General features: G+C 45.8%; 1 protein-coding gene across 5 annotated transcripts in view; it reads left to right on the forward strand.

The window, feature by feature from the left end:
- The window catches only part of LOC119175870 (uncharacterized), a 273,943-nt gene that overhangs the window by 234,331 nt on the left and 26,975 nt on the right, over positions 1-12,637 (forward strand). For 4 of the 5 annotated variants that reach the window (XM_037426886.2, XM_075876320.1, XM_075876321.1 and 1 more), the window contains 9 exons: positions 6,522-6,693; positions 6,947-7,021; positions 7,198-7,322; positions 7,427-7,556; positions 7,624-7,862; positions 7,946-9,801; positions 11,229-11,409; positions 11,491-11,864; positions 11,923-12,161. In XM_037426886.2, the coding sequence (XP_037282783.2) occupies positions 6,522-6,693; positions 6,947-7,021; positions 7,198-7,322; positions 7,427-7,556; positions 7,624-7,862; positions 7,946-9,801; positions 11,229-11,409; positions 11,491-11,864; positions 11,923-12,161 (3,391 nt within the window). The remainder of the gene's footprint in view (positions 1-6,521; positions 6,694-6,946; positions 7,022-7,197; positions 7,323-7,426; positions 7,557-7,623; positions 7,863-7,945; positions 9,802-11,228; positions 11,410-11,490; positions 11,865-11,922; positions 12,162-12,637) is intronic. The other variant, XM_075876322.1, reaches the window with a different exon arrangement.

Here is a 12,637-nt window from a genome sequence, read left to right on the forward strand (position 1 = left end):
GACTTAACCTATACCAGTGCGGGTTTCGAGAGTCTAATGGTGTATTCGGTTGGCCGCTTTGGTCCTCCGGCTCAGAGTCACCAGATGCAGAGGCAGCGCAGCAACCTAATACATCGGCGATCTCTGTAGCACTACCGTGCAGCCAGCGCTGGAAGCTGCCGGGTAAACATTGCTGCGTCGTGTCAACAAATGGTGCTGATCACTTTAGTGGACATCTCTGACCTTTGTTATATTCTTTCCCTCTCTGACATGTCTGGGTGTAGTGAAAGCCTTCTGAGCTCGGCACATAAATCCTGCGATTGTTCTCATCCTAGCTGCTATTTTTAAGCCAAATCACGAGGCTGTGTGCGAGCTGCTGTAACGACTGCTATTTTTAAGCCAAATCACGAGGCTGTGTGCGAGCTGCTGTAACGACAACATTGACGTTTCCTCCGCCTTCTCTAGCTGCCTAGTAATTGACATGGTGCACTTATGGCTTCGTAGATTTGAATTCGCCCCACACATGCGCAAAAACGCCATTAACAATGCACATGCACGAAGTATTACACACCAGGCGATACACCCTTCAGAAATGCACGCTTCATTCACTTCGTTCACCTGCCCGCAGCCATGTGATTGGCTGGTTTGTGTCACATCATTCGTCCTCCCGGTAAGATCGTGCCACGCTCTCACTTCAAAGTCAGAGCACTTGGGAGCGCTCTGAGTCGGAGGCTGACGCTCTGAAAGAACCAACTGAAGGTAGTCCAAGCGCTCGAATTCTACCAACCGAAGGCGCAGCCACTTTTCAGAGCGCTCCAGAGCACGCGAAAATGCCCAACTGAATATGCCATCAATCCACCACTGACCAACTTGCCTGTATTGAGGCACAAGTTCATGACCCTTTTCAGTTATTTCAATATGTTCCTTGACATCGAGAAGGCCTACGAAACTACATAGCACTTCGGCATACGAGGAGACCCTGCGCACTTCGGTGTGCGGGGAAGAATGTTCAATCAAAAGCTACCTCTGCAATTGAACATTTCGTGTTGAAAAGGCACTATTTTGTCACATACATTTGTCCAAGTAACAAGAGTGCCACAAGGTGGTGTATTGAGTCCTGCATTTTTATAGACGATATGAATTCCTTTCACCTCGCTATCCCATGCAATCTGTTTTACTGTGCATATGTTGATGTACAGGTTGGTTTTAAATTGTGCAACAATGCTTTAAATCGCGAACAAGGTCTCTCAATGGGCTGAGGGAAACAAATTTACGTTAAAAGCACGAAAGAGCATTTGCGTATTGTTCCTCAAAAAAAGAAGCCTTCTTCCCGGCCATGACATAGACTTGCATGGTCTTGTGTCTGTAAAGTCTGGGCATAGGTTTTGTGTTTCGTGTAACAGGAGTTTCGTTTATTGACAGATAAAGAGGGGTACAGAATTTGAGCACGAAACCAATCATTAAAGGCATTATAAAGAGGGGTACAGAATTTGAGTACGAAACCAATCAATTAAGGCAGTTGTTCCATTTAAGCAGCAATTTCATTCAATAAAACAGTTTCATTTAATAGGATTACCTTGAGTACTGACAAAAAATGTATGATAAATTTTTATAGAAGCCTCATACACGTGCACCTAGATTGCGCGCCATAACCTGTCAGTCTGCGACACCAACAGCCTTGAAGATGCTCGACCCTGTCGACCATCTAGGCATTCTCCTTCTTAATGGTTGGTTTTCGGACTAGCCACCTGTACGTGAAATCGAATGAGTGGTCGCTCCACCTGTAGAGATGTTACATGTCTGTTGTTTACTATCTCGAAGTGAACAGGGAGAAAAAACACCCCTCTTACTTCATCAATAATTTGTCTAATTCCACCTTGTTCCACAATCGTCCTTTGTTGAGACAGCCCTACTCACTCCGTGTAAGAGGCCTCACCAAGGAAACAGGTGTGCCACTTCTTGAACACTGATGGCAACGGCAACTGCTGCATATCTGCTGCCATAATAGCTTATAGACTGTGATATAAAATTTGTGAAAATTGCAAAGCACGTGCCTATAACACATATCCACAGGTACTTCCTAAAACTTCAACACAAATATTGTACATATGCCTCAAAGTTTCGCACTTCTGTGTCATAGGCACCGGTCAGTTCAACTTTTCTTAAAATGCCGGTGTTCTGCTTCCTGATATGCAAGTATATTCACAGCAGAAGCCTGTGCGATATTTACATTAAAGAAATAGTGCTTCAAAACTTTGTAATTTACACCAATTCCTAAAAATTACACTAACTCCTGAAAAGAAACACAAAAATCCTGTTCTTGTCTTGCTTTACTGACTTATGCACAGTCTACATATTCAAAGAGCATGACGTGTGCTGGGCGCCAGGACACTGCGACATCCAAGGTAACATAATGGCAGACCAGCTGGCTGCATCCGCCCACAAAAGCACTGCCGATACAACCATGCTCGTTCGTTCCTGCGCGTGACCTAAAGCCTTTTCTGAAATGAAAGCTCTGAGCTCATTGGAGAGGACATGGGCACACTTACAGTACACACTCGTACCTTCTGTCCGATGGGGATCTACTTGTGTGCAAGAAATGTGGTGAACCAGTCTCCATTTTCCATGTTCCCATCTAATGCAGTAAATTGAATCCCATTAGAAAAGAAGCAGTTACTATAAGTTTACCGAGGACCAATCCCACTCTATCCATTGATGTTCATTGACAGAAAACTGCTTTTTAAGTCTAGGTTCATTGTTTGCAGCACAACCTCTGAAAGGAGGTTGTTGCTGCAGACTTCATAGTGTAGCGTAGTGTTCTGGTGACTACTTGGTCGCCGTCGAAGAGAGGACGCGTAGACACAGCAGTTCAATAGACTTTCTCCCAAACTGGTTTATTTGGCTAAAGTGCTCCTAATTGACGTTGTACACACTTGTAAACTACATAACTGGCACAACTATGTGTGGCACTTGCTGCAACCTGCTTTTGTGCGTCCACCGTGCGACCCCTTTTGGCTCCCCTGGAAACATCCCGAGAGCCAGCGCAGAGACCAAACAAAAAGGACCACTCGGAAGTTTCCGTTGATGACCCCCAATGGGGTGTCACGAATTCAAACAGGTACATCCAATGGTGGGTTGTCTCCACCGAGTTTGAACTTGAGGACCATTGTCAACCTAAAGAATAATGACTTAAACTAAACACTCACAGGAAACTACCGCGAAGTCTGTTAGGCTTCAACTGTACAGTTCACCCCGCATACCATTCGGCGCCGCGGATGTAGTGCCGTTGGCGGTCCCCTAAACGAGAAACAGCCCCTCATAGGAAGGAAGATAATGCGGGCACAGCAAAGCTGGTGAGACACTGTAAGACACCACCGCAAACCCTGCTCTTGGACAGACCCGCGACATTGGAACGAGCCAAAATTAAAAAGAAATTGGCTACATGAATGTCTACGGAACAACACCTTGCATCCCTGCCTTTGGCCTCAAAGTGGCATTCGTGCATTTTTCTATCTCATCTTGGTTCCTTGTACTTCATTAAACACCAATAAATTACTTCTCCTGTCACTGCCACAATTTTATAATCTATACACAGCTTTTACGCTTGTTCATAGCAAATGATTTTAGGCCTCTATATGACATGGTGCTGTTTAGCCAGTCATGGTCCTTACGCCACAAAACACCACTAATCGTCACTCACAACAACATGGGGAAAACCTTCCTTTGTCTGAGTGTGCTGAACAAAAACATCAAATTGAGAAAAATGCATTTAAAGTTTCAGACGGCGAAAACTTCTGTGGAAGAACAGCCACAGCACTACAAGTAATATAATTTGATAAGTTTGTTATTCATGAGAATAGCTATACCAAATATGTGTCCATTACTTGCCTATGTATTGACAAAATCTTTTTATAAACTTTGTAGTGCACCCAGAACCAGAGTGATAAACACTGCCTTTACCATTTCACTGGCCAGTATCAATTTGCTGCAAGCAAAATAAATACAAAAATTTGTCTACAAATGTCTTCCTATGGGCAGATAAAACATATGCAGAGATTAAGTCCAAGAGACACATAGCTTATTTATTACACTAAAAATTGGGCATTAGTGTCTACAAGGAGGGACGGGCTGTGCAAGAAGTTACCTGCTAATTTGTGTCAGGCAGAGCCTGTACTTTGTGGCACTCCTTCCAACTGTACAAGTGCTCTTTTTGCGAAATCCCGTCATATATTATCTTCCTCAAGGCTGTGGCACACAAATCGATTTCCCATAAAGTAACAAAGTGTCTTGGCCATTCAGGTGTTGCTATGGGGGCGGTGGTTGAAGCAACTGCCATCGTACTCTTGTCGACAACAGTCGCACCTAATTGAATGCACTTCACTTCATAAGGTATTATTTCCGAGTTTTTATCTCCAGCTATGTACACTTAGAAGCTCCTCTTGCACAAGTCACAGGCTTCGAATGCAGCCCATGCCCTCTGCCTTGAAAGGGATTATTTGAGCCGAACTCGGAACAAGGCAGAAACCCAAACAGGGCGTTATCACAGTTAAGTCCACAAGGACAAATTTTGTGCCATTTTTCTTGCCGCCATTCACCAACAACCAACTGATTGAGCTTGCACTGCTTCACTACCCATTGTGATGCCTAGCACTCCTTCCACCACTGCATTTATCGCGAACTTGCCAGTCTCATATTGTATGCCATACCATTAATGTTTCAAATGGCACACTGTCCGACGATCTGGTAGCTACAGTTTGGCCAAGGGGAACCAAGTTGTTTGCGCGTGACAGGTATGCTAGCACAAAAATGTGCGCCGGCCTTAGCGAAAGCCGAGGAAAATGACCCTTGTAACAACACACGAGCGCACGACACTGGCAAAACAGCCGCAACGAGAAATCCAAAATATAGGGCGAACACATGCTACTCGGAAACAGATGACCAATTGGGCATCCAGATTGTCTAAACTATCGGGGACGATCCATGCAACTCACCTCTCGTTTCTTCTTTTCTCAGTTGATCGTTATTTGTACCAGTCGTGGTCTTCGTTCCTGCCAAGACAGTGAGCACAAATTTTTTTTCCAGAATATCGACCAGTTATTTCATTTCAGAGTACACCCCTTTATTCAATTTACAGCTCCTGTCAAATTGTTTCATCTTGTGGCTTTTCTTTTTCGTCTTGGGTTGTGCCAGCCAATGAGAAGCTCGACAGAAAGGGGCTCACTTCTTGCGTGTGTGCGCTCTGGCTGACGGGCGTTTAGAAATTGCACCTCGGTAAAGTGACGATAGCAGGCATCTTATCGTAGTGAGGACATTTTGAAACACCTCAAAATATGCGTAGAAGCATTTGCGCACCCCATTTTTTGACGTTCTAACGCGAAGGTAATCAAAAATGCTTGGGACGTGGTTTGGGTTGCCGCTGGCCAGCATGATGCTGTGGCTATGAGTTGTTTGTACACCAAGTTGGAACAAAATTACTCTCGCGATGTGTTTTGCATCTCCTGTGGCTACTAGAAAAAGTTTTCGAATAGCGTACGCTAAGATAGCGGGGGTTGCGGCTGGAGCTTTTGTGTATGAGTGACTTATGAGTTTTCGAATAATGACCCATGCGGAGTCATGTTGTGGACATAGCGTTTGCATATGGACGCTATACGAGTTTTCGAACAGCGTAAACGAGCGTTAGCAGCTTGCTCGTTCAATGCTAACGGGCTTTGCAGGCCTTGGGGGCTGCACGCTATTTTGGATTCGTTGCGAGTGAACCGCAAACGCTAACATCAGTTATTGTTATGGCGCTCGTCACGCTACCCTCTGTTTTGCTGGCGTTGCGGCGGCTATATATTGCCATGGCGCTCGTCACACTAACCTCTGTTTCGCGGGCGTTGCGGCGGCTACACGCTAGTTCGGATTTATTGCGGGTGGACCGAAAACTCCAACGACAGTTGGTGTTTGCGGTCCACTCTCAAGAAATCCGAAATAGCAAGCGAACAAAGGCTATTCAAAAACTCGTATGGCGGCCATACGCAAACGCTATGCCCCAGGCCAATTTCAAGGGCAGCTGCTTGACGGTAAAACTGTGCCTAAAGTGTTTTTTTTCTCAAAATATTTTTTTCTCAAAATATTTTTTTCTCGTTTTTTTAATTGTAGGATCTACGTCCCTCCTAACCCTGCAACGTATGGCCGCTCAGCCAAAGAGTAGCGCGTGTTAAGCAACCACATTCCCCCTTCAACTTACTCGGCAAAGGAGGGTGGGCAGTGGTGGACGCAGTCACTGTGTTTTTCAATATGCGCACCAACACAATGCGGGTTGACGATACAAGCTTCTGGAAAGATCTGACAGATGGCATGACCAGTAGAAACATGCCAGCTTTGCACTTCGACATGAATTTTTCAACAAACTGTGTGTTAGAAACTGCAGGGAGAAATGTGAAAACATACTGCTACATTAGACAAGTCTGGGAAATTTGGGCCAACATCTTACGGGGCTGGATGCAACAGCAGTTTCAAGGTACAGTTTTTTACAATATGAACTCAACTTTCATCTCTAGGGACCGCAGAGAAGAAGAGGAAAAACGGGAACGCGAGAAGTCTGAAATGCTCGAGCGAGAGAAAGCAGAGAAAGAAAGGCAGGAGCGGCATAAAAAGGAGGAGCAGGAGCGTGTGCAGCGTGAAGCTGTGCAGCAGCACTTTGAGGAGTCTCTGCGTTTGGCTAGTCAGAAGGTGAGTGATAATATTGTTTGATGTGTGCAGATGGACCCTTGATGGTGTTTCAGTAATAGCTCCACTTGTTGATTTATGCAGCCAATTCACAAATCTCTTGAAAAATTGTTGTTTACCTGTGTTCCTAATACTCTCAGCAAATTCATTTTGCTGCTATCGAAGACTATTGAATTAGATATGCAAAGTAAATCAAGTATTTCAATATCATTTGTTTTGGTTTGGTGACTTAGTGTCGCTGTTTTATGCCTTCCAGACATATGGCAGAATGATGTCTGTGGCTCAAAATCAGCATCAAAATCATCTAGATACTCCCAAGGCAGGTTTCATCGTACGTGGCATTACATATGTTCTCTCTTGTCCCACTGACGGATACATTTGACTTGCAGTGCAGTGGTGTAGATCACGACATGAGATTTTCTCTGGTAGCATTGAACCATGAAATATTTATTGCCATCATAGTCTGAAATACTGGCTTACTTCTTCTTGCCTCTTTATGGCCAACAGAGATCAGGCTGGAGCCTTGTCACCCGTTTACCCTACTCAAAAGCTGCTGTGAGCACGTCTAGCAGCTCTGTAATTGCACAGCCTGACAAACAGCGTGACAAGCAAGAGATGGAGCATCATGAAAAGTAATCCTTTATTCAATCTATTTGTCTACAGCTCTTTATATATTTTACAAAAACTATTTTCAAGTTGTATTGGCCCATTTCAATATGTACGGTGTTTTCATCAGGTATTCCCTGGAGGCCCGCATGCGACAGGCTGATCAGGAACGATGGTTGAACATCCAACAGCAGCAGCAACAGCAACAGAGGTTGGAAATCCAGAGCCCGGCTTCGCATCATCGGATCTCTCATAATGAAGTATGGATGATTTTCTAGCCAGTTTCCAAAGATGGTAAAAGCTAATATTTTTTTGCTTTTTTGACAGCTGAAGTCAAAGCTGGAGATACCTAGCCGACCATCGCCAAAGACAAATCAAAATATTCCTGGATCTACCCTGTCACAGAAGGTGGGCAGTTCTGTTGTTCCATCAACTTCATCAGTCACAGCAGTGGCCCCCTCGAAAGGGGAGCCTAGTTTCAACCTCTACGGTTACCAGCCATTTCCGCAGATGTACATAACTCAAGCTCAGCTCAAAGCCAGAGAGGAACCCAAGTCGCACCATAGGCAAGTATTGATAAATGTTTCAGAAGGAAATCGATTATGCATGATTGCTGGAGAGTCAATAGTCGCACATTTTCTTTTTCCAGTCAACCCATCGTGAATCGCCAGCCACTCGTTTCGTCACCTTCTCACTTGCCACGATTAGAAAAAGACCTTCGCTTTGACCGTTCAACAGTTCCTGGAGGGCATAGAGGAAGTCCAAAACCTCCAGGTAAAGATCATGTTAGCCCAGCAATGTCGACCCCAGGAACTTTTCGGCCATATGAGTACAACTCAGCCGGCCCAGCACCAGCCCATCCAGCACCAGCCCATCAAGGCTCCCTTTCAAGGTGCCCTACAAATTTTCCTCAGGAGGAAGCTCAGAACCTTGTCAAGTGTTCACGGTCTCGTCAAGACTCTCCCCTTAGCACACCATCCCCCGGTCCAGGCAGCTACAGCAGCACCAGTAGTAACAGCAGCCAATCAGCCAAGGCATCGCAGCCGTATTCATACAACTTGATCCAGCAAGGTCTTGTACCTAACCCCATCTACACGCCAGCTACTCCAACTACACAAGGTTCCAAGTTGCACCCACCTGGTGTCTTGCAGTCTTCCCCCGCTGGCCAGTCCTCACCACTAAGTTCGGCACAGTATCTGCGTTCAGTGCCAGGAATAACCACAGGCACTCCAGTCTGCCGGCCTGGTCAGCATCAAGAGCCCAAGCTGTCTTATGGCTCCATGCATGGACGTCCACTTCCTCAGTCACGATCGCCTTCCATGCATCTGCCACAAGCCTGTTCCACCCCTCCTAGACTCACCCCACCATTACCTCAGCCATTGAACCTTCAGCAAGGTGCCCTGTCTCCAGGCAAGCGCAAAGCTGTACGTGAGCCTGACCAGCCAGCCAAATTGCCACGCCTTGAGGAGAGTCCATCACCTGTTCACTGCTCAGTGCCGGCACCAGTGGCTACTCCACCAGCAGGTGCTATGGCTCCAGAAGCGGCTTCTTCTTTGGTCTCATTAGCTGCGACAACATCTGTGCAGCTAACTGCAGCAGCACCCATTTCTTCCTCCCAGCAAGATACCTTTCGGCCTTTTGCTGTTGTGACACCAACACAGCAGCAAGTGCCGCCTGTTCATGAGCCAAAGCAGCAGCTGCTGCAGTTGCCGCAGCCACAGACACCACAGCAGCAGCAGCAGCAGCAGCAGCAGCAGCAGCAGCAGCAGCAGTCACCTTTGCCCTCGTCATCTTCTCAGCAGCCACCAACGTCTCAGCCTTCCTTACAACAGCAATCTGTTACCAGTCAGGACAGCTATCAGACATTCTACAAAAAGGGCAGAACAAAGGTGAGGCCTCCCAACGCCCCTTCTCCAGCCTCTGGAGAGGATAGCAAGCCTGGAAGTGTAGGTGGTGGGTCATCTATTGTGCACGAGTCCGATTCTGATACACGAGTTACTCCAAGTCCTGCACCTAGTACTTGCACGACAATCAGCAACAGCAGTAGCAACCACACAAAGCTGAAAAAGGCTTGGTTGCAACGGCACTCTGAAATCGAAGATAAAAAACCTCATGATGGAGAGGTACGTTTGGACAGCAGCAGTGCTTGTGCCTCACCTGCCAAGCAAGAACCAGTATCGATCAAGATGACCATTAATGGCCATGACACAGAAGCAAGTTGCTCCATCAGAGATGACTGCAGTTCCAGCTCTGCATCAGAGGCTGAAAAACCAGCAGCGAGTCGCAAGACAAGGATGGCCAGAAAGCGAGGAGTTAACAGGGATAAGTCTGGTAGCAAGCGGCAGCGAGGTAACAGTGAAAGTAACAGTGATGGAGCTCCTGAAGAATTATCTTCGAAAAAGGAAGAAAAACAAGAAATTATTTCTCGAAGACGAGGCAGGAGACCCAAGAGCATGAAGCATGATATGGCAGATGAATTGGCTACAGTGCCTCGAAAAAAGCATGGTAAGACTTGTTGAACCCTGTTTGGAGGAATATGTATTCTATTCTTTAAATCCGCTAACCAGTATTCAGTGATTTTTAAGTAAAAGCAAACTGCGTTCTCTCACACATCTACTGATATATTATATTTTACTTTTTGTGTTTGAAGTACAGTTAACTCCCATTAAAACAAACTCTGTTAAAATAAATTCTTGCTTAAGACAAACAACACTGCAGTGTTTGTTTGATTTCCCACAAACTCTATGCAAAAAAATCTGCTTAAGACGAATTGAGTAAGACTTCTTCTGTCAAGGTGTAACTCTCGCAGCGACCGACAATGACAAGGATTCTGTGCTACGTACATTATAGCCTTGATCGGGGCATTTAGGCAAACAAGAGAAAGCAAAATGGGGGGGGGGGGGGGGGGTCTTTTTGGCACAAGGACTTGAAGTTAATCAAGCAAACTGCGATGTGAAGGGAGAGGAGGAGATAAGTAGAAAAGAAAGGGCAAACACTATTCTAAAACTTGAGTGGTGCCCGCAATGCCTGCGAACGTTATTCTAAACCTCACTACTTGAAGACTGGGGACATGTGGCGCACAGATTAAAAAAAAAAAAAGAAGAAATGGTGCGCGGCAGCAGGTGAAGGTAGAGAGGAAGGGAGGGGTATGCATAATAAAAAAACGGGAGAGATCCAGCGGGCAAGGACGTGCCATATCTGCGGTCAGTGGGACTGCAGTGGATGAATGTAGGGGGTGTGTTTATTACGCAGGAAAAAAAAAATCCAAATTGCGATGACTGAAGTTGGGGGGGGGGGGGGGTGCATTTATCTTAGTGCATTCATTAGGCGTGTAAATACGGTCGTTGTATTGTTGTAGCAGTCCTCCAGTCTTAGACAAACACATAGGTGCAAGAATTTTTTGAAATGGTGCGTAGCACACATTAACGCGGCCTTTGCCAAGATTTTCTCTCCACCACCTGACAATGCACCTGCTAGCAGAGACAGACAGATTGGTTCAACCACTCTACAGAATCTGCCCCTGGTGACGTCAAGACGAGCATGGGAGATATTGTAAAAGCCTGGAGAGACACATAGGCTCGTTTTTTAAAATATTGGCATATCCACTGGGCATAGCACTGCCATGTTTGGCTTTGGGGATTATGCTGACATTCTGAACTTCATGGGTTTGTCAAAGGAGTAGCCTGGGGGCCCTTTAAAAGGAAGAACAAGTGCATATCAATTTTACACAGCTACTGGGGTGATGCAAGCACTGAGTAAATGGAGCAACAGCCTCCTACTAAAGCTGTGTATGATGCACATGAGCTTTGCTTCGCATGTGCAAGTGGTCTTAAATGTTGTTCGCACTCATCCATGCATATCAAACGGAGCTCTAATTACTCTGTTTGATAATGTTTTATGTTTATCTGCGGTTTCCTTTTTCTTTTTATTAGCACGGTCAGCAGAGAAGCCAACCATTGCCCAACTGAAGAAGTCTGGCAAGCCATTTCTGCAGGATGCGTCGTGTTATGATGTTGCTCCAAAGCTCCCCAAGTGTAGAGAGTGTAGGATGACGCCAAACCAGAGGAACAAGAAAATGCCAAACATTTTCTGTCGCTTCTACGCATTCAGAAAGTAAGTTGCAGTGACATCAAAGTGTTGTTGAAACAATAGATGAATTTTCACGTTGCTCATTTGGCACACTTTTACTTCCAGGCTACGCTTTGGCAAGAATGGCACTGTGCTCAGTGGTGGCTTCTCGGAACCAAGTGATGCTTCAGAAGAAGATTTAAAGCTGTGGCTGCCTCCATTGGATCATACACCTAAAGACTTGGATGTTAACACCGCAAAAATCATACTGTCCCATGTCGGCGACCAGTTTTGTGATCTCGTGGAGCAAGAGAGGGAAGCGCAGTCTCTACACATGGGCGAAGATAAGACCATATCGTGGAAGCGCGTTGTGCAAGGTGTGCGTGAAATGTGTGATGTCTGTGAGACAACTCTCTTCAACATTCACTGGGTGTGTCACAAGTGCGGCTTTGTGGTGTGTATAGACTGCTACAAGGCAAAGAAGAATGGCACAGTGAAAGGTTGGTGATTTGTAACATGGTTCCATGGTCTATTACTTATACTGTTTTGCCTTTTCAGCTGAGGACACACCCCCGAAAGACAGAGATGAGTTCCAGTGGCTCCTGTGTGCCAACCGACAGCCACACGAGCAGGATAAACTGATGATGACACAGATAATAGCTAGCACGGCTCTTTGGGACGTCAGCCAGGACCTGCACCGGACACGCCATGAGTGGAACATTCCGAGCTACTGCGGCTGTGGCCTGTGCAACAGTGATGGTGACTGCAGAAAAAACTCCTCTAATGGGCTGTGCAAGGTAAGTTATAACAATAGTTACGATTAAAATATATGTCTTATAAAATCTTGCTCTAGGGTTGGAATACTGCCCTCTCTTTTTGCAAGTTTGTGTCGCATCTTGGTTATGCCTTGGTGGCCATGAATGCGGGCAGTTCATTGCATGGTTACGAGCTAAATCCTTGCTGAAAGGTGCTTGTTTGGGTGCATGTACTGTTGTTTAAGGGGTGAGACGGGTCTTGGAGCAATCAACAATGGCAATTTTTTAGGGTGATTGCACTTCTGAGCACCTACTCTCAAATTATTGATGCTAAACTTGGTTGGGAAATGGGTTTCAAGGCACCAAGGCAGCAGTAAAATGCCCCGAAAAAAAAACAAAGTTCGTTCAGTCTTTGCGCACACCATAAGCGTTGCAGAGAACCGAGCGCCGCCACCTCAAAGTGAGCTTCGAAGCAGTTTCCTTTGTGTTTAACTGGCACCATCTCAAAAGGGCATCGC

The sequence above is a fragment of the Rhipicephalus microplus genome, chromosome X (assembly GCF_043290135.1).
Source record: "Rhipicephalus microplus isolate Deutch F79 chromosome X, USDA_Rmic, whole genome shotgun sequence".
Classification (NCBI taxonomy): Eukaryota; Metazoa; Arthropoda; class Arachnida; order Ixodida; family Ixodidae; genus Rhipicephalus; species Rhipicephalus microplus.